The sequence below is a fragment of the Leptomonas pyrrhocoris genome (genome assembly GCF_001293395.1).
Source record: "Leptomonas pyrrhocoris isolate H10 chromosome Unknown, whole genome shotgun sequence".
Taxonomy (NCBI): domain Eukaryota; phylum Euglenozoa; class Kinetoplastea; order Trypanosomatida; family Trypanosomatidae; genus Leptomonas; species Leptomonas pyrrhocoris.
The window spans coordinates 42,852-63,007 of record NW_015438370.1 but is presented as its reverse complement, the minus strand read 5'-3'; the positions used below and the strand labels follow the sequence as shown (position 1 = coordinate 63,007).

General features: G+C 60.5%; 6 protein-coding genes across 8 annotated transcripts; all 6 read right to left on the bottom strand.

Annotated features, from left to right (window-relative positions):
- Positions 1-141: 141 nt before the first annotated feature.
- Positions 142-2,352, bottom strand: ABB37_06310 (hypothetical protein; the record flags this gene model as incomplete). The annotated part of the gene is made up of 1 exon (XM_015804587.1): positions 142-2,352. One exon carries the CDS (start codon positions 2,350-2,352, stop codon positions 142-144), a length of 2,211 nt encoding a protein of 736 aa, XP_015656565.1.
- An 833-nt stretch (positions 2,353-3,185) lies between these two features.
- Positions 3,186-8,090, bottom strand: ABB37_06309 (hypothetical protein; the record flags this gene model as incomplete). Of its 2 annotated transcripts, none has more annotated exons than XM_015804585.1 (1): positions 3,186-8,090. In XM_015804585.1, the coding sequence occupies exon 1, from the start codon at positions 7,887-7,889 to the stop codon at positions 3,186-3,188; it is 4,704 nt and encodes a 1,567-aa protein (XP_015656563.1). In that variant the 5' UTR covers positions 7,890-8,090. The 2 variants fall into 2 exon arrangements, with proteins under 2 accessions (XP_015656563.1, XP_015656564.1); XM_015804586.1 differs by having other exon boundaries at positions 3,186-8,068.
- Positions 8,091-8,527: 437 nt separating this feature from the next.
- Positions 8,528-10,956, bottom strand: ABB37_06308 (hypothetical protein; the record flags this gene model as incomplete). The annotated part of the gene is made up of 1 exon (XM_015804584.1): positions 8,528-10,956. The coding sequence occupies exon 1, from the start codon at positions 10,883-10,885 to the stop codon at positions 8,528-8,530; it is 2,358 nt and encodes a 785-aa protein (XP_015656562.1). The 5' UTR covers positions 10,886-10,956.
- Positions 10,957-11,429: 473 nt separating this feature from the next.
- ABB37_06307 (putative mitochondrial leucine-rich repeat protein (LRRP)) lies at positions 11,430-13,915 on the bottom strand (the record flags this gene model as incomplete). Its single annotated transcript, XM_015804583.1, has 1 exon — positions 11,430-13,915. The coding sequence occupies exon 1, from the start codon at positions 13,908-13,910 to the stop codon at positions 11,430-11,432; it is 2,481 nt and encodes an 826-aa protein (XP_015656561.1). The 5' UTR covers positions 13,911-13,915.
- Positions 13,916-14,382: 467 nt separating this feature from the next.
- On the bottom strand, positions 14,383-15,608 carry ABB37_06306 (serine/threonine-protein kinase-like protein; the record flags this gene model as incomplete). 2 transcript variants are annotated; one of them, XM_015804581.1, is made up of 1 exon in its annotated part: positions 14,383-15,608. In XM_015804581.1, the coding sequence occupies exon 1, from the start codon at positions 15,508-15,510 to the stop codon at positions 14,383-14,385; it is 1,128 nt and encodes a 375-aa protein (XP_015656559.1). In that variant the 5' UTR covers positions 15,511-15,608. The 2 variants fall into 2 exon arrangements, with proteins under 2 accessions (XP_015656559.1, XP_015656560.1); XM_015804582.1 differs by having other exon boundaries at positions 14,383-15,601.
- A 481-nt stretch (positions 15,609-16,089) lies between these two features.
- Positions 16,090-18,147, bottom strand: ABB37_06305 (putative mitochondrial hypothetical protein; the record flags this gene model as incomplete). The annotated part of the gene is made up of 1 exon (XM_015804580.1): positions 16,090-18,147. Exon 1 carries the CDS (start codon positions 18,109-18,111, stop codon positions 16,090-16,092), a length of 2,022 nt encoding a protein of 673 aa, XP_015656558.1. The 5' UTR covers positions 18,112-18,147.
- Between the last annotated feature and the right edge of the window lie 2,009 nt (positions 18,148-20,156).

The following is a 20,156-nucleotide window of genomic DNA, read 5'->3' as shown; positions in this document are numbered from 1 at the left end:
CGGAGCAGCGAGGTCGGCCGCTAGACAAAACTCAAAAAAAAATAGGCGGCAACAATGAGAAACAAAGGAACCCGCGGCAGGGTAAAAATGACTGCTGTGGTCAACAGGGAAACGAAACACACATCTACCTTCAATGGACCTTTATTTAAGCTGCACAGCGAAGCCAGCGGTGGTGCGCACCGCCAAGGCCAGTATGGCCAGGAAAGACGACGCGTGATCGGCATCGTAGCTGTCGGAGCCACAGCTAATGCGCACCGCCGCCATGAACACGTGCACCGCCAGCCAGTAATCCTCGGCCATGACGCCCAAATCCCGATGCATGCGGCCAATCCCTTCCAGCACCACCGCCATCTCCTCCCACGGCGTCGACAGCATCAACCCGCGGAAGACCGTCACGACGACGCGGGCAAAGGAGCGCGCATACAGCTTCTCGGGGTTGATCGGCGCCGCCCGCTCATCGCCCAACGCAGCCCGCACGCCGTGCGGAAGCGACGAGCCGCCCGCGTCGCCCCTCCCTCGCTGCGTCGCCGCGCCGTCCGCCTGCGCCTCCTTCTGCTCCTGCTGCCTCGCCAGAACCATTTCCATATCTGAAAAGAGAGAGCGCACGAGGGGGTCGGGCAGCAGGCGCGACACCGCCACGTACACCGTCCGCATCACCTCGTTCAGCAGCGGCGCCAGCGCGGCGGGAGGGATCAGCGAGAAGGTCTCGCGGGCGTGCAGCGCCATCTTGGCACGCTGCATCGCAATCTGCGGCGAGTCGCCGATCGTGCGCTGCGAACTGGTGGTGGAGTTGTGCACCATCACATCGACGTCCCCGACCGGTGCGGCGGACAGCATCGCCCACGTCCGCAGCGCCTGCCGCTGCGTCGGCTCCGGCAGACTCGATAGGTCCGTCAGGTAGCTGTAATCCTGAGAAAAGATGTTCAGCGGGTCGTTTGCAATAACGTTAGCGTTTTTCGCCGTCGCCTGCGCAATGCGCTGTTGCATCGCATCGGAGAAATAGTTGCCCTCGCACGGCAGCGCGGTGATGCGCAGGTTGTGTTTCAGCAGCCGCATCAGCTGCGCTGCCCCTCCCTCATGAATGCCGTTCTTGGCGAGACCAATGTAGGCGAGATAGCGATGTCGACGGAAGAGCACAGCGAGCCGGCCGCAGGTCAGGTCGCCCAGTTGGTTCCCATCCGCGTACAGGGCACGAAGATTTGTGCAGTGCGCCAACGTCAGCAGCAGCGGCGCAAACGCCTTCTCACCGAGCAGCAGCGGCCGCAGGTCGACCTCCGTCAGCGCGTTCCAGCGGTGCGGGAAGGAAGCGTCCGCCTCACGCTGTCGCGGTGCGTTGCCGAGACGGCGCATGATGGCGTCACCGTGTTTCAGTACCGTGTTCCCGTCGTGCTCGAAGAAGCGCTTGTAATGCCGGTACAACTCCGTCAGCGGCATCGCACCGTAAGGGGCCTCACCGCGCTGCGTGAGGCGCAGCCGCAGCGCCGCCGGTTCCGACTCCGCAGCATCGAGCAGCGGGCGCACGGCGTCGTCTGCCTCCTGCGTCAGCCGCACCTTCTCCGCGAGGCTCACGACGCGCACCACCACGTACAGGTGCAGTGCCACACCAGCCGCGCCGAGGTCGGCGGCACCGTCAAGGCTGCCGCTGCTGCACTGCCGCTGCGCCTCCTCCAGCGCGAGCGAGGCCGCATCGACGTCGCTCACGGCTGCCTTTTGAATGGTGCTCGTCAGCAGCGGAATGCGCACGAGCGTGCAGACATGGTGGCGCGCCAGGTAGTTTAACGAGGGTAAAGACACCTCCTGCATCGCGACCAGACCCGTGCGGTTGCCACTTCGAGACAAGTCCACCTCAATCCGCACAGAGGCCGATGCGTAGTTTTCTGCCGTCACGTCGCCGCTGTTCAGCGCGCTCAGGCCGTCGTCGGATGGGGATGGGAGGGAGGTCAGGTCGCGGTCCATCTCCTCAATCGACGGCACCTCCTCCGCCGCCACGCCTTTTGCTAGCTCGAGCATCACCGGCACAAATGCTGCCCGCTGACGGTGGTGTTGATGCTGGGAACTGTGGTAGAAGCGGTGCGGCTGCGACGGCTGCGGGGCCCCAAAGGCGCCCACCATCGCAGCGGCGGTGGCAAGGGGGGCGTCATTCTGATGAATTTCGTAGAGCGGCGAGGTGGCCACCGCGGCAAACGACTCTTCCGTTTTGCGGAACGGTGCGCTGACGGTGGTGCGCAGCTTCACAAACGCGCTCTGACGCTCGAGCTGGGCGACCACCTCATCGTCGTAGACGTCGTGCCCGGCCACGCTGACGGCCAGCGAGCCGAAGAACAAAACGTGGCGTTGTTTGCCGCCGACCATCGTATAAGAGCGAATGAAATAAATACAGAGCGAGAGGTAAGAAAAAAAAAGGCCTCCTTTCTGCAATCGATAGGAGAGAAGAGCACGCGTAGTAAAGCTGTTCGAAGTGGACTTGCCTCCCGCTGCGTGTAGGGACACACTGGAACGGTTCCGTTCAGAGGCGCAACACCCTGCGACGTTGGCGCGTACAGGGTGAGGGGGAGAGAAGAGGAGACGGCGGCTACGGTGAAACACGATAAAAACGTTGATCGTCTCAGACAAGCGCATGTGAAGATGTATTGCTAACTGAAACCCTTTTCGTGTCTTCCATCATGAAGCTCCAACTGCGGCGCGTCACGCTGGCGGCGCGACGTAGGGAGCGACGGATGAAGCATCCGTCTTTCATTGAGAGCGCATCTATACGTGTTACTTAGAGCTGTGAAGTTGCCAGAGACGCCTTTTGAGCATTTTACCATTCCTTTTTCCTTCGTAGTCCCGCAACACCATCACCAGAAGCGACTGCTCACCACAGCACACACACACACACACACACAGAAATAATAATAAAAAGAATTGTCGTGATAAGCCAGGCGGTTATTTACATGACAAGCGCAGCGTTGCACACCGAAGAAGACGAGGCATTAGGATGCGGTGCGTGAGCTTTACATCGACCTCAAGATGAAGAAGAAACTGCGCAGTAATTCAAAACAAACAAATAACTGTGTTGCTGTCCTGTAGAGGTATACATGGCGACACGATCGTCGAAATCGAAGCGTTCAAAGGATATGTATATAAATATGAGTTTGTACATCAAGCCGTAAGTGCTGCCCTTGTCTTTCCCCGCTGCGCGGAGATTACCATCCCGTACCCATGCAGTAGTAGCCGGCCCACACACGTGGCCGATAGCGCGTCGCCGGCTCCTCGGTCAGCAGGCGGCGTATCGACCGCGCCAGCAGCAGCGCACGGTGTCGCAGCACCTCCCCCTCGTCCTCCTCCCCTCCCCCCTCCCCATTTACCGCCTCATAGTCGGAGGCGGTATTGTTGTTGCTGGTGGGGGTCCGCAAGGAGCGCGGCGATGCCTGTACGGCGAGCGAGCTACCAACGTTGAGGGACTCCGCACGCGCCGACACGGCCTCGCTGGCGGACTCAGACACCCCGCTCTCGCTGCCGTGCCGGCCGGACGGTGTCGTGGTTTGCGTCATGGTGCGCAGCGACCCCTCCGAGGAGGCGGTCGGCGGGCGGCACCACAGCGTGTAGAAGCGCTGGAACAGTTCCATCGGCTCCATGTCCGGCGTACACCACTGCCCGGCAATCACGCACGGCACACCGCTGCCGAAGAAGCTGCGCACGAGCCCCAACACGTCATCGCGAATCCCGCGGACATGGTCGCGTGACATGTTCGTGTTTGTCAGGATAACGTGCTCGGCGAAGAGCTCCATGTGGGCGATTTCGGCGGCGCGCACGATGCCGGTGTCCCCCATGGGGGACCCGGCGCTCATCAACAAACCGCCCTCGTCCTCCACCCGCTGCCGGCCGCGACGCTCTTCAATCAGCGGTAGCAGATGCTGTACGGGTGCCCCACCGGTGCCTCCGCCTGTGAGGAGCGACAGCGGTGGGCCGGCGGTGGTCGCCGTGGCGATGTGCAGCGTGCGGGCCCGCGGCAGCACCGCCCGCAGCGCCTCCACGTTCTCCACCACCTCCACCTTGTGCGTAAAGACCGCCACCCCATGCCCCATGGAAGACGCGACCGACGCAGAGGAAGACGCGGCAGCAGCAGCCGACGCCCTCTTCAGCTGCCGCTCCGCCACCTGCGCCTGGCCCGCGCGCAGCACCGTCGCAACCACCTCGCCCTCGCGAGTGGAGCGGTCCGCGTTGAAGGGGAACGCGCTGTAAAACATCGAGTCCGCCATGCCGTGGTCGGTGTCCGTCTGCACCGCCACCACCTCGCGGTGGAGATCGCGCTGCTGCACGCGCTCCGCACTCAGCGAGGCAAACGCCGCCTGCGTGGCGGAGAAGGCGAGCTGAATCGCGACCTCCTCGACGAGGTAGCGGTCCCCCGCCTTGACGTTCAGCAACGCGTGAAAGGGCACCAGCCACAGCAGCCCGGTGGGCACCACGGTAATGACGCCATCGCCGAAGAGCAGCTGCGGATCGGCCGCCCGCAAATAGCCGATGATGGGGTGAATGCACGCCTGGTAGAGCACGCGCAGCGGCTCCTGCCAGCTGCGGCTCGGCAACTCGGTGACGATCTCGCTCTGCAGCGCCATCTCCGGCTCCACGCAGAGGCGCTGCCGCAGCGAGCTCAGCAGCTCCTGCATGGAGCACTTAAAATCGTTGGTCAGGTTCACCTCGACGAAGCGCATCTCCCGCGACTCCGCCAGCACCCACATGCAGAGAGACTCCTCGACCTGATAGGCGTTCTGCGTGGCGGCCCAGTCGTAGCGGGAGGTCAGCGTGTAGTACACCATCGAAGTCCGCAGCACGCCCGCAATCGCGGCGATCTCATCCAGGGAAGGGTTCAGGTGGTAGTTGCGGCCCAGCTTCTCCTGCAGCGTGTCGCTGTAGGCCACGTTCAGGCCGTACTCGAGCGTCTCGAGGGCATCCCGATAGCGGTACGTCTGCAGCAGCAGGCGCACTTTGTACTGCCGGCAGGCGCTGGCGAGGACGGAAATCGCGTCCGGCGGCAGGTGCGCCTCGACGCGGAAGCACAAACTGCCGCTGTGCCCGCCCTCCGCGTTGGGGCCGCCAGCCAAAGTGAACGCGTCGCCGCCGCCTGGAGTGGGGGCGGCCGCCGTGCTCGCGTTCGGCGCCGTTGTCGTCGTCGCCGTCATCTCGGCCGTCACGGCGGAGGTGTCCATCGGCGCGGCGATGTCATACGTCACGTTCGGCTCGCCGATCAGCCGCTTCACCACAGGATCGCTCTGCACCGACGCCCACAGCTCCAGCGCGGCCTCTAGCGCGGCCTCGGCCAGGGCGTGGTTGGCGCGTTGTAAGTGCACCCGCCCGCACAGCGTCAGGCCCGCCGCCTCCAGCACAGGAGACCTGTGCGTCCTGCCGTAGCGCACCAGCTTATCGAGCTGCACGAGGGCCTGGGGGAGTTGGAAGGTTGCGACGTAGAGCTCGCCGAGCAGCGCGGCGCACACCGCACCCAGCAGCGGATGGTGCAGGCTCTGCTCGCTGTCTGCGACGAGGTCGTACCAGAGATCGCTGAGCAGCACACACTCGTGATAAAGATAGCCGTCCGTGTTGAACCAGAGCAAGCCGGTCGGCGTCGTGTTGTTAAAGTGGCGCTGCACAATGAAGCTGGCGACGAGGTTCAGCGCCTCGGTGATGTTCTCCCGCAGCGGTGCGGCCGCTACTTCGCTGAGCCGCGACACCACACGCGTGCCCTCCCCCCACAGCCCAATCGCCTCCTTCAACAGCAGCAAGCACGACCACTCCCGCACGAAGGCCGGCGTGTGGCGCACCATCTCCTCGGTTCCCGGTAGCACAAAGTAGTCGTCCTCCGTCACTTCGTTGGCTTTATCCTCGGCCGTGCCGCTGACGACGTGACCGCGGGCGTCTTCCTGCGCGCGGCTAAAGAGAAGCAGCGCGGCTTCGTGGCAGCGGTGGAAGAGGGCCTTCTGCACGTTTTGCTTTGCCAGCCGCATGTCGCGCTCCCACACGGCGTTTTTCGCCTTCACCGCCACCTCCAGCGCTAAGTTGAACGTCTCGGCCGCCTTCTCCAGCTCGCCGTGCTCGAGGTGGCTCGCGCCCTCCTCCACGAGAAGCTCGTAGCTGAGCCGCTGCAAGTTGCTCGCTACGACCGCCATCCACTCCCGCTGACCCTCACTCACCGCCAGCCGCATCGCCTCATTCCACGCCATGTACGCTGCGTCCAAATTTCGGTTCGCGTACTCGCGGCACCCCTGATCGAAGAGGACGGTGAACTGCTCCTCCGTCGTCAGCAGCATCATGCGGGAGGGACTCAGCACATCCTCAACGGTGTGCGCGAGGGGGCGGGGGTTCGAAACGACGGTGCCTGGCTGCGCGGAAGACGAGAGCGCCTGCACCGCACATTTGTTGCTATCTGCTGCTGCTGCCGCAACAGCGGATGCTCTCTTGTCTGTGGGGTCCAAGGCTGTCGTCACGGCTACACCCGAGTTCTGCTGCACAGCTCCCACCGGCTCGTCGCTGCTGGCGTGCATCGGCACGGGAGACGTCGGCGACGGCCGCTCCGCGTTGTCCCTGTTGGGCGTACTCTTGTTGCTTCGCTTGACGCTGGCGCCTTCATCGTCCTGCAGCGGCGGCAGCAGCGGAATTGTCGCGGTCACCGCCGCGGCGGCGCTGCTCGGGTGGGAGTACGGAGAAGCCCCCGGGTACGTCTGATAGACCCCCACCGACTTCCCCGCAGCGGCAGCGACATCAGTGTCTGCGTCCACCACGGGCCGGCCGTGCCGCTCCAGGGCCTGCAGCTCCTCCCGCACGGCGTAGGCGCGCCGGCTCGCCTCTCCGCGGTTCACCTCCGTGTGCAGCCGCGCCCGCTCCGCGAAGAGCGCCTTCAGATCCACAACTTTGTTCACGGGGAGCGCCTTCGTCGTGTGCGAGGCGACCGCCGGTGGGGGTGGGCGGGGCTGCGTCCTGCCGAGCGCCGCCTCCTGCCAGCCAAGTCGCTCCATAGACGCAGACGACGGTGATGTCATGGGTGTGGTGGCAGTCGTGGGGGCCGCTGAGGCGTCCTTCAGCGCCGCCCCGTCCGCCGCCGCGGCGAGCTTCCGTCCGTGCGCCGGGGCCACTGCCGCGCTGCTCAGCGGTCCGCTGAGGGAGTGGATGAGCTGCAGCGACGTATTGGGCGGGGGCATCGTGGCGGCTGCCGGGACTTTGACTCGTGTCGGCATCTTCGGCACACCCACACCGGACTGGTTGGCCCTGCTGCTCTTGTTAGGGCTGACTCTGCGCTTTGTTGGATCAGGCGCTTCTCCCGGCTTCTCTTTGTTCGCTTCCATCTGCAGCCCGGTCCCCTGCGCGACCGCCACGTTGTGCTGCAGGGCCATACGAATTCGTTCTTGCAGGCCGCCAAAGATGTCGGTGCCGTCGGTTAAGATTTCCGTGATGCGCGGGTTCGCCTCGGCGAGTTGCAGCAGCCGCTTCCCGCCGACGACCGATATGGGATTGCGGCGCAGGTTCAACGTCGCGATGCTGACGTGCCGCTCAAGCACTTCGCACAATTCTGCCACCGCATCGTTGCCGATTCCGTTGTCTTCCAAGTTAACCGAGACGATGGTCTGACACAGGTCGATCATGCGGAGGACGGGCCGCAGCCCTTTCGAGCCGAGATAGTTGTGACCCAGATTTAGCCGCTCCAGGCTGAAGTGCCCGTCGCGGTCTTGTATATAGCGGACAAAGGCGGAATTTGCCTTGCAGCCTTCCTCAGTGCAGTACTGGCGGTAGAGGGCAACGTAGTCGAGCGAAGGGGTGCCCTCGCCCGCTATGGATGCGGCGGCACCCGCCGTAGCAGTGCTGTTACTGCTGCCACGACCTATGGCCGGCAGGGTTGTCGGCGCCGGAGACTTCGACATGGAGAGTGGTAAACGAGAGAGGGAGAGAAATAGAAAACAACAGCAAGAGGATCACAGACACACACACACACGGCGCAGGGAACACCCACCTCTTCTCTGACTCCTTCCAGTATTCCTGCGGCCTCAGGGTGAGTTGTGCAGCGTGCGTGTCGTCGCTGAAACTTCTCTCCTCAAATGCTGTTTTGCACGTACAAAGCAACTCACATGCCAGAGAAGGGAAGATAGAGAGAAAGAGAACGAGAAATGAAAGGAAATACGAAAAAGTACAAGAACTGATACGCGGGTTCGAGTAATCCACCACGCGCTTCGACCCGCCATACGGTGCGTGGTACTCTCCCTTTAGAAAACCTCCGTCAATGGAGGAGCCCATGAGCAGGGGATCTACGCAGCGAGACTGAGGCAGAGAAGAATACTCACCTGGGAATAGTAATAACTATAATAGTAATAACAGATGCATTGAATGTAGATATTTAGAAGAAGACACAGACGTCATTCTGTCGTTGTGGATGTTGGCGTCGTTCGTAAGGCGGAACGTCGGCGTTTTCTTCTGGGTTTCCGTTAAACGCGCTTAGAATTATGTCGACTTACTCGAAGGCAGAAAAAAAAAGAGACACCAAAGAAATGAAAAGAATCGCACCTCATTCGCTTAACAACATGCGTCGCAGCAGCTGCTGCACCTGGCACTGCCGCAACGCCAGCTTTGTCCAGTCCTCCTTGCGATGCACGTACTGTTCCACACAGCACCTCGACATGACTTTGTAGGCGATGAAGCGCTGCTGGGTCGGGCTCGGTGACGCGACCTCTGCATTCCCCGCGGCCTCTCCCTCCTCCGCCGTCGCCGGTTCTTGCGGTGCGTGTTCCACGCCGTCCTCGCTGGCCGCGGGAGCCCCAGCGACACCAGCCGAGGGACTCAGCTTACGCATATCCTGGTAGATCGGTACGAGCGCCTTCACCAGCGCCTCCTTCACGCCGAGCGACGCGCACTCGTAGAGCGTTTCCACCATAAATGCCGCGTACTTGTCGTAAATCAGCGTCGACAGCGAAGACTGCAGGCGGCGGAAAAGCCGCATCAGTGGCCCCTTTGCATCGCCGGCGTTGTCCCCCGCCGTCGCCGCAGACGTCGGTGTCGCCAGCGCTGCCACCTTGATGTACTGCTGCATGAACTGACTGCCTTTTTGATGACATACGACCGCCACCAGGTCCTCCCGCTGCAGCTTGTCCAGCGAGTGCTGCAGCAGCTTTGACGCGGAGGGGTGCAGGTGCATCAAGTAGCGCGCCACCTCGTGCCCCTTCTCGCTCAGCGCCCCGTCCACCAACAGGTACTGCGCCGCGCCTTTCGCCGCACGCTGCTTCGCCAGTTCGCAGACACGCGCACAGACGGCAGATTGGAAGGCGATGGGGACAGGCGAGTAACGCACGTGCAGCGCAGCCTCCTTCCGCAGCATTGACAGCACGTCAGCCGGCAGCACCGTGCCGTGATGGCTGACTTCGTTCTGCGCTTCCGCCGCCGCTGTCGCAGTACTGACCGCGTCAGACCCGGCGGCGTCCCGCAGCTGTGCCGCGAGGCCCGTCGGTCGAAGCAAAACGCCTTCAAAAGCGCAACGCTTTACCGCCTGCACCAGGACAGCCGTCAGCGCCGGCACGTCGAAGAGCAGCAGCAGCCGCGGGCTCAGCAGACGCCGCCAGAGCCACTGCAGGTGCAGTGTGGCCGGTGCGTAGAGCACGAGGTCCTGCAGCACATAGCCGGTCTGTGCGACGAGGTCGCTGCCTGGCTTCAACAAATTATCCACCTCGAGCAGCACCAGCTCTGCGGCGCGGGACCAGCAGCAGGAGTCCGCCCCACCAGGCACCAACAGCTCTCCCTCTTCCTTCCCTTTGAATTCTTCGGCCGTGGAAGCTTCGTTTGCGGACGCCTTGGCAGCTGAAGAGACAGAAGGAGAAGCAGCGGCGGTGGCTCGTGCCGCTGCCATGTCTCCTGCCTCCACCACTGCCGCGGGTGGAGGCACCTGCACGTAGCTCTGGAAGACGTGGCAGCCGAGGGGGTCAACCAGCAAGTGATGCAGCAGCGGCTTGCCCTTGTACGAAAGAGCCTCGATGCGCTGCCGCACGCACCTATCCACGACGCTGCCCTCGTCGCTCACACGCAGCAGACTCTGCACAACGAGACTGGTCGCAGGCGCCTGCACCGCCGCCATCCACGACTCCGCTGCGTTTGCCGTGTTGTACTCGCGGCCGTAACCGTCCTCTAACGCCTTCATAATTGCCTCCGCTAAGGTGCCCAACACGTCGGGAAAGGCGACGGGGTGCGGCGGCTGAGGGGCCTGACGGATCGCACGCCCACCCAGCATCATCACCACCGAGCGCAGCGCTCGACCACCAATGTCGTGCACAATCAAGTCTTCGGCGCGTTCGCACAGCTCGTCTGCCATGGAGCGGACCAGCGTGGCACTGCTCGGTACGCCGCTGCCCACGTGGGTGCCGACGCCGCCTTCGGTCAGCTCCGCTACCAGTCCTTCGGGGTTCGTCTCGCCCAGAGCGCTGAGTCCCTGGGAGAGGGCGGCCAGCAGCGTCTCTAACGTAAAGCTGGCCACCGGCGAGACCATCAAGTCGCAGATGTGACCTAAGAAGACGTACAGCAGCGATTTTACGTGCAGGAGCAGCGCGCTCGTCAAGGCCAGCTCAATCACACGGCAGGCCGTGCCGTTGCGCAGTACGTAGAAGGTGGAGTCCGCCTTGAGCAGCTTCAGCAGCTCAGAAAAGAAGCCGTCTACGATAGACGCCAACGCACCTGCGTCACCACCGCCGCTGCCGTGTTCCTCGAGGGCACGTTGGACGGACTTGAAGTACGCCAGCGTGCGCTCCCGCTCCTTCTTCTCCCCCCGCTCCTCCCGTCGACGCTCCATCTTGGCGGCAGGGGAGAGTTCGCTGAAGCGCACAAAAGCCTCCTCGCTGTCGCCGCTGCGGGGCCGCTTGCCCCAGTGGGCGCTGGGTGGCATAGTGCAGCAGTGAGGGACCGAGAAACCGCAGCAGCAAAATAAAAAAGGAGATGCGTGTAGACCCGAGTACTGTTTGTGGTTTTGGTGAGTGTGTGTCAATTGACGTGGTTGATCACATCAGGAGGGGAAAGAGATGAGCGAAGCAAAGAGGAACGTGAGGAAGGGTGTGGAGAGCAAAGCGGCATACAGCGAACACTGCCTCGTTGAATGTGGCGATGACACTCCGAAGCCGCGTCCTTTGAAAGAAGGAAGGCGCTGTTCTTCAGGCAGGCACCTTTGGTGGGGAAGCTTTGACAGGATCAGTCTCAAATGACTGAGGAAACAAAGCGCTGCCCCGCAACAAGATGAAGTACTGCTCCTGCCATTGCCGAGGTTGGTTTCCGGGTAATTCGGCGCGCAGAACGTTAAAGAGAAAAAACACACGCGTGCGTGCGCGTAACAGCGGCCTGGACGTCTTCGCGGAAGAGTGTCGTGCTTCCTCCTCCGATTTCTTCAAGCGGCATCCATGACGTTGGCCGGCTGATGCGTCGCCAGACGTCGACGCTCACAGATGCACGTGTACACCTCGCTCGAGCAGCACGCGGTACTCCTCCGCTTCTATGAGCCGCTGCACCACACGCGGGTCCGCCACGCAGCCCATCAAACTCACCGACTGCAGCGCTGGCGCCGCCGCTGCGAGCTGCCGCAGAAAACTCCGAAGTAGTTCCACCTCTGACACGGCGTTGTAGTTGAGCGCTACGTGACGCAGCGCCGGCCAACGCGGCAGCGCGGCTGCCAGCGACTCCCAACCCAGCGCGTGTACCGCACAGCTTGTCAGCTCCAGCGCCATCAAGTTCCCCATAGACGCCAGCACACCGTCCTCCGCACCGGAAGTGCCGTCGCACAGCATCGAGACGCCCAAGTCACCCAGACCGGTGAAGGAGAGATCCAGGCTGGTTAGATGCGGGGTGCGACCGAGTAGCCCAACGAGCGCATCGAGTCCCCTCACAGAGGTGAAGAGAGGGTTGGCCGCCAGCCGCAGCTCCTCCAGCGTCCCTCCGCCGGTAAAGTGCAGCGTCAGTTGATGAAGACCCTCATCCGCCAAGGAGCAGTCGCTGAGGTCGAGTAAACGCAGCCGCAGACAGAGGGCGAGAGACGCGCCGAGGCGTTCCAGCGGGGTGTGTGCTCCTTGTCGTTGTGCAGCAGGAGCGGCGGCTTCGATAAACGCCTCTGTCCCGCGGTACCGCCGGCGTCCCTCTGCCCGATCACGCCGGTCCAACTCGTACGACGTCGGCACCTTCGCACTGCTTCCGTGGCCCTTCATGAAAGCTGGATCGTAGGCAAACAATCCGGTCGAGGCGTTACCGCCATCCGCGCTGCTCCCCGAGTCGTTCTCCTGCGTTTTTCCCCCTGCCGGAGGAGTGCAAGTCTTCTGTGGACAGCGCAGGTCGCTCCCCACCAGTCGAAGCACTTCAAGGCTGTCCCACGCAGGCACCGCCGTGCTCAGCGCGTTCACCCCCACACACGTCAACCGACAGCGCGTTAAGTCGAGTCCGCGCAGGTTCGGCCAGTACTTCCCGTACTTCGCCAGCGCCGCCATCCCCTCATCAGCGAGGCGGTTGAGGCACAGCACCCACGTGCGCAGCCCCGTCGCGTGCTGAAGCGCCGCAGCGAGGTGCTCGACACCGTCGGCCTGCAAACGACAATGGCGCGTGTTAAGATGTATTAAGGCGGTGCACGGCACGAGGCAGCCCGCCAGGGTGAAAACGGCTGTCCGGGAGAGCCGGGCGCCAGAGATGTCAAACGAAGTGAGCGCGACATCGCCCTCCGTATCCTCTGGCGAACCTGCTGGGCCAGCTTCGCCGACCGCTTTGAGGATAGTGGGTGCCTGCCGTTGCCGCTGCTGCTGCTGCTGCTGTGCCTGTCCTTCACGCAGCTGTTCCGCCATCACATCGACGGCTGCGTCGGTGAACTCACATTGTGCCAAGCCGAGGAGGCGCAGGTGCCACCAGCCGTTGCCGCCTTCGTGCAGATCTCTCAGCAGCTTCACCACCGCGTCCTCCTCTAACTGCGTTCGACCGACATCCACAGAGGTCAGCTTTGAGAAGCGACGCAGCAGCCCCGTGCTGATCAGCTCTCGCGCTGGCTGTGTGCCGTTCAGGTGCAGCTCCACCAGCGACGTACAGCTTTTTTCATAGGCGGCCCACAGCGTTAGCCGAGTGCGAGGCGTGCACCCTGTCAGGACCACATGTGTCAAGGCGATCTTCTGCCACGGCTTGGAGTCAACGAGCGCCGCGAGGGCGGTCACTGCGGCATCGTCCCACAAACTTCGGTGACATGCGCAAGGCGCAACAAGCGAACTGCCGGTGCTCCGCATATCATCGTCACCGCTGCTGCTGCTGCTGCTGCTGCTGCTGCTGTGAAGAGGGTTTGATGAAGCCGCTTCCCGATAAAACAAAGATAAGTCCACCCACGAAGGCTGCTGGGCACTCCGCCGAGCCAAAACATGCAGCAGCTCCGTCACCTCTTGCCCACCCGTGCCCTCCATGCTGTCTTGGGCGACGCTGATGGCGCCACTCTCCACCGTCAACTCCACCGAGGTCACCGCAGACAAAAGGGGCGTGGTTTGGGCGAGCTGCGCAAGGGTAAGAGCGGCCTCGGGTGTGGGAAGGGTCAGCCGCAGCGTCCGCACATAAGGTCCAGGAGCAGCGACCGCAGAAGACGAGCAGGGAGCGGACGCTTGCTGCTGAGGCGATGTCAGCACGTGCGCAAGCGCAGCCCCAACGCGGCCGATCAGCTGCGATTGACTCTCAAGCGAATAGCAGCCGGCGGCGGCACCGCGTTCAGTGATGGCGCTGAAGTCAACATCCCAGTCAGCGGAAAAGGCGGCTGCCTGGCGCACAGATTCTAAGAGGAGGTCCGCACGAGTTCGGCGCTGCAAGAGCGCAGCGAGGGACCACCGTCGACGTGCCTGACACAACGAAGACGCCGCCAACGATGCTGCTGCTGGTGGTGGTGGCCGCCACGCCAATCGAAGTGCCCGCATTCTCTTGAGAGGAAAAAGGAAAGAGCAGAGAAGTTTTTTTTTTTGCTGCGTGCGGAACGCGAAGATGAAGTAGCGACCAACCGATCGAGCCAGAAACTCTCTCCATCCTTCAGCGCGGGGTGCGTGTGCCATGCTCCCCGAAGCTGCATACACGCACAACGTATCGGTTCCTGACACGTGGTTGATGAGCACAAGCGGCGTTGTCATTCGCACGCAGGCCTGACACCGCGGAAAGCCAGAGAGGGAAAGTGAATCCTTTGTTTCGTGAAGTTCAACGCAGCTAGCGGGTTTAAGGGCAATCCAAGGCACATCTACATCTATGAACTGTAAAACCCTTGAATGAAGGGAAGACGAAAAAGAAATACTCTTCATGTAGTAAACACATGAATAAAAGACGGCGTGCTCAAGCAACTTCGCGCGACACAAGCCTTCATCGTCTTCGCGGATCTCATCTCTCCTTTGAAGGGGCACGTCAAACAAGGAAGGGGTGCTCCAGGGCTTCCGCGACGCTGTAGCGCGACTTGGGGCTTTGACGAAGTAAATTGCGCACCAAGTCCACTGCTCGGGGGTCTTCGACGGCCGCCAAAGCGGGGTGCTGCGCGAGGTGCGTCTCCGCATCCCCGCAGATCAGCTTAAAAAGCGCCTCGTCATCGTTTTCCAAACTGTCAAATGGAAAGCAGCCGGTGAGAAGGGCGAAGAGGACCACACCGCACGCCCAGGCGTCCACGGCCTCGCCTTGATAGGGCTGGCCTTGAATCAGCTCCGGTGCCGCGTAGTGCTTCGAGCTACAGCACAACCGCATAAGAGAGGTCGATGCAGAAGCAGCCGCCGACACCGCCACGTCCTGCTGTTTCTCCTCCTGTGCTCCTTGAGAAGCATTGCCATCGTTATTCGTCGTGTTCGTGTCGTTCACGTTCTCGCCGCCTGCGAGAGAGGTGGGCAACACCGCACAGAGACCAAAGCCGCCTAAGTGAAGCGACATACGTGCGTCGCAAAACAGCGTCTCCAGCTTAATATTGCGGTGCACCAAGCCACATGTTGTGTGAAGAAAATGCACGGCCGTGAGCAGCTCACGCGCCAGGCGCTGCGCAAACTCTATGGACAGCCCTTTTCCAGCTATCGAGTCTTCCACGCTGACATCGGCGTGCTCCGCTGCCGCTGCCGCCGCCGCCGTCGCAATACTCACCATGTACTCGTATAAGTCGCCCCCGCTGCAGTACGGCTCCACGAGAAAAAGATCTGTTTGAGAGGCGAAGACTTTTTCGACCGTCAGCAAATGCGGGTGAGAGGGAACGATGCGTCCTGCCATGCACTCACGCTCGATCGTAAAACGACACTCTTCGTCCCTGCGCAGATAGTCCAGAGCGTAGATACGAATCACCTTTTGCGAGGTCGCTGGCGTACCTTCTTCCTCTCGTCGCTCCGCCTGCCCGATAAAGGTATCGTGCGAGAGGGAACTGCGCACGTGCTTTGAGAAACTGTAGCCGTTAAGCGTGGGCGGTAAGTGGTGGCTGGCGGCGGGGATGGCGGCGTTGTTAGAGCTGGACGTCGCCGCGGTGATGTGCCGCGTCAATGACGAACAGGCGGAGGAGGCGGACATGAGCGGCAAAGGAATCCGAGGCGTTTGTGCTGCTGCTCTGTTGATGTGTGTGCGTCCGTTTGGTACAACCGACGAGCGTGTATACGAGCCTGCGAACTCCGAAAAGGGACGGGGCAATGCGAAGACGGGGAGAGAGAGGAGGCGAGAGAGACAAGTTACGTGACGGTGAAGATGATTGAACCGACAACACCAAAAATAAAGAGAAAATTCGTTTTCTTCCGACATTCTCGAGGCGCCAACGATGATGTGCTTCTGCACACCTTCTCCGCTCTGTCAGTTGTCAACGACGAACTAAAAGTTCTCGCCGTCATATCGAGAGTTGTTCGTTGTCGGACCTGTCCTTTTTCTCCGATTTGCTGAGCACACGTTCTCACTCGCAGCTAACTAAGAACGTTTTTCTTCGTTCTTGGACCCGTACACAACCTTCTTCGGTGTTTGTGACAGCAACCCATTTCCAAAGCACCTCGCCCGCCTCCCTCCCTTCTTCCAAAACACAGCATAAATGACCACCGCTGGAGAAGGGTCATTCCATAAGCTCTGTCGTGCTCTTCTCTCTTCTTCATTTTTGGTATCCATTTCTCAGGACATCGGGGGGTGATAAACGTTCTTGCGCCGTGTGCCGACCACGAAGTCCGCTGCGCTGTCTTTCATATCGAGCAACGACACGTGACGAGGCAGCATCGTAATGACTAAATTCATCAGCTGCGACTCTTCCGTCTGCACGGCGCGGTCAACCGAAGCAGCAGCAGCAGCAGCAGCGTGCTGTTTCGTCAGCTCCCGCAGTCGTCGCTCGTAGAACCGTCGAGTCAGCGGCATCACGTAGCTGTTCTTCTCCATCAGCAAACTCCACACCTGCTTCATGTGCCCCACCCGCACGGCAGCATCCGCAATCATGGCGGTGGCCATCAGCGCCTCCTGCAAGGCAATCGGCGACATGTTGCACTGCTGTGCCCGCCACTCCTCCAGTGTGGGCCACGCCTCCTCCGGTGCGTGGTGCCGCAGCAGCCGCATGTAGGTCGCCCGTAGGAAATCGTCCATGCTTCGCACGGAGAAGTGCGCGTTCAGCAGCGCCTTCGCCTCCAGGGCACGGGGGGAGAACATGCAGCACAGCAAGAAGCCCCGCCACTCCGTCGCCGTCCACTCAATCGCCCGCTCACGCGACAGGTCGTAGAGCTGAAAGGCCTGCGTCGACCAATCGGCGTTCTGCGGCAACTCGCGGGACTCCTCCAACTCGCCCTTCTGCACCCGCGCCGTGTGCAGCGCCGGACACTGCCGCTGGTGCGGTGGGGTCTGCAGCCAGTTATACACACTCGAGTTGCGGTGGTTGTACGGCTCCCCGCAGTGCGGGCACGGCTGCCCGCCGCCGGACCGGCTGAAGTAAAAGAGCAGTCGGCTGATGTCCGGCGTGGCCAGCACGCACTGCGGCAGCAACACACGCCACCGCAGCAGCAACTCCGGCACCTGCGGGTAGTTGAAGGCGCAGGCGAGCTGCATCAGCTTCGCGGTGGTGCTTTCCGCCACGTTCACCCCGTAGCTCTCCGCGTCCTCCATCACGGCAATCAGCTTCTCCACGTTGTCGGTGGCGAAGTAGTAGTCGGCGAGGCGAAACATAAAGCTGAAGGGCGGTCGCGAGGGGATGTGGTGGCGCATCTGCTCTAGCAGCTCCTCGACCAACGCGTCACACTGCAGGACGCACTCGTCGTAGTCGACGCAGCGCTCGTTTGTGACGACCCACTCCACCACGATGCCGTCGCGCTTCGCGAAGTCGTCGGGGAAGGAAATGCGGTACAGGTTCTGTCGATCGAAGAAGCTGACGATCATCGTCAAGAGAAAGACGATGCGAGTGTACAGGACGTGGTCGAAGACGAGGCGGTCCTCGAGGCACCACTGCACCAGCTCCTTGATGTGCGCCGTGCCATCCGTCAGAATCGACGGTACGCGACCCTTCCCCTGAAACTCATGAGACAGCCACTGCCGGATCGTGGTGAGGCCCTCGGCCACAAAAGAGCGTGTTAGGACGAAGCCCAGCCGACGGAAGCGGTCGACGCAGTCAAACCACTCCATCATGCACCCCGTGCGCGGCGCGACGTTCGTCAGCGTCTGCAGCACCACCACGCGAAACCCGTGGCCGTTCAGCACATCAAAGCACAAGGAGTGAATGTACACAACCTTCTCCAGCACCTGACGCACCTCGTGTGCGTTCTTGCAGCCTTTTAGCATCTCTTGTATATCTCCAGTCGTGCTTGGGGGAGCGATGGAGCGGAGCAGTGCCACCGCGGCCTCATCCTGCACCAGGTGCGGGAGCGGCACGCTGTCTCCGCCACCTTCCTGCCCAGCGGTGCCGTCTACCTTTGTCGTATCTATCGTGGCAGAACTCGAAGAAGTCGCGTTGGTCGTGGTGGTGGTGTTGCTGCTGCAGCCCCGCACTGCTGTCACTAAGGTGGAGGATGTGAGGATGCTGTCGCAGCGCGCTGACTGCGGCGTTTGCTGGAGTGTTGACCGTAACGAGCAGAAAGAAGAGGAGAGGCTGCTTTTGCAGGGCATCCGCGCTACCAGGCACCCGCTGCGCGGGACGTACGGACATCTCAGGCGGCGGTGCATCGCGCCCAAGTGCGCAGGTGTGTGGTATCCGGTGCTGTGTGAAGGACAAGAAATACACACGAGAGAGCGAAAAATGGAGATGGGAGGCGAGAGGAAGTCGAGAGATTCGCAGAACAACCAAGCAAAAGAAATCAACGGCACTACCAGGATGGGCGGCAAGGCTGCCTAAAGGACGATGCGAAGCGGAAGTTGATGCTATTTGCTTTGTAGCAGCAACAGGAAAGGGGAAAACAAAATAACAAGTACGTGCACATCTGCTGCCCCTTGAGGCTTCGCCAGACGGGCTTGGAGGAAGGCGGCACGTCAATAAAAGGTCCGCACTGACGACGTGTACGGTGAGAGAACGAGACGGATGCCGACGAGAAGCCGAGGCGCCGCTTTTTATCGCCAGTTCTTCTTTGTTTCTTAAAGTGCTTTGATCTCACGCCACACGTGAAAGAGAAGGCGACGCTGAAGGGCGTCCCTTTGAACTGTCGAAACAAACAGGAAGCAAGAGAAACGATGCGCCGCGTGCCAACGAAAGAGACAGAAGTGCGAAAAACCAACACGAACGGACGATGCCACCGTCCTGCGGGGGAGTAGGAGAGGGGCCTCCCGGGATGAATGGAAAAAAGATACACGAAGCGAAAGATAGTGTTTCATGATTGCCGGTGGTGGGAGACACGACCGGGAACGTACTTTGCAAAAGTGAGAAGAAACACACAGAAGCATTAGACGACACAGACGAACAAATCAAGATGCGCGCGCGCATACATGTTGAAGATAGAGAAAAGGATCACAGTCTTGTTGCCGTAAACGTCTTTGCTCGAGTCGAACTGTTGCCGAGCAACGTGGCGCGGGTTGAATCGAGCTAGAATAAAGGAAAGAAAGTACACAACAACAAGAACAGCAACAACACCAAAAAAGCGTACATGTGGAATCTTCAACTAAGAAGATATATATAAATATATAAATAGTAATAGTAATAATGGCAAAAGAATAGACAAACCGAATTCCGTTTAAGCAACTGCGAGCCACACCTTCATCCATGCCCATAAACTGCTTATGTACAGGTGCGTGTGAGCGCACTCGCTGACGGAGTTCAGATATTATCAATGTTGTTTGAAAGAAAACAAAAACCTCCGATATTAGTTCTCTTTATAAAGGAGTGTGAAAAACAAAAGGCGAAGAGAATCGTGTAGAAACGAAAAACCACTCAGGCGAAGACGACGCCAGCCGCGTGGCGACACCAACAAAGAAAAAGAGTGGCTTTTGATGCTTCGAGCTGGTCATGATTCCAGCAAAGGAAGACAATTGAGCTTCCACAGAAGCAGTCAACACGGCAGACATCGAACACAAGCACGTAAGGCCCCGTGCCCGTTCAAAGAAAAGTTTAGGTTTGTATTTCGTGTGTGTGTGTGTGTGTGCGTGTTTGATAGTTTTTTTTTTGCCGATTTCATACAGCGGCAGAAGAGAAAACAAAGGAACGGGCTGCATTTCCACACAGCAGAAATCTCACCTACAATAAGCGTAAAAATCAAAAGGAAAATACGAGCAGAAGCACGGGGAGCAGACAAACCACGCAGGCGAGAGAGACACGGTGGGGTGGCGAACACATTGGGAAATCGGAAAGGTTGACAAGAGAGTTAAGGGCAGTCCCACCTCGTTGAACCATCATAACACAGTACAAGAAACAGATTGATTTTGATGTGTGACAAACATGAATACAACGAGGCAAAAAGAAGTACAAACCTCCGCGAAAGCGAAAGAAAGACAAAGGAAAGCGTTGCCGCCATGCACGATGCAAAGGAAGGGGCCAAGTCCCATTCAGCGCAGATGAGAAGGAAAACCACCTAGCGGCCAAATGTGCTGCTCAGAAGTGCAGTGGCTACCACGCTAGATCTTTTCAATGCAAAATGACTCGTTCTCTCCTTTGACTATTTCCGTTGTGGCTTCGACTTGTGTCTTCAGCGCGCGTGAAGAATCTCCTTGCTGGCATTTAACAACAAAAGGAAACGAAGCTAAACCCAGCCACTGATAAAAGGAAAAGCAGCTGCTCGTGACGC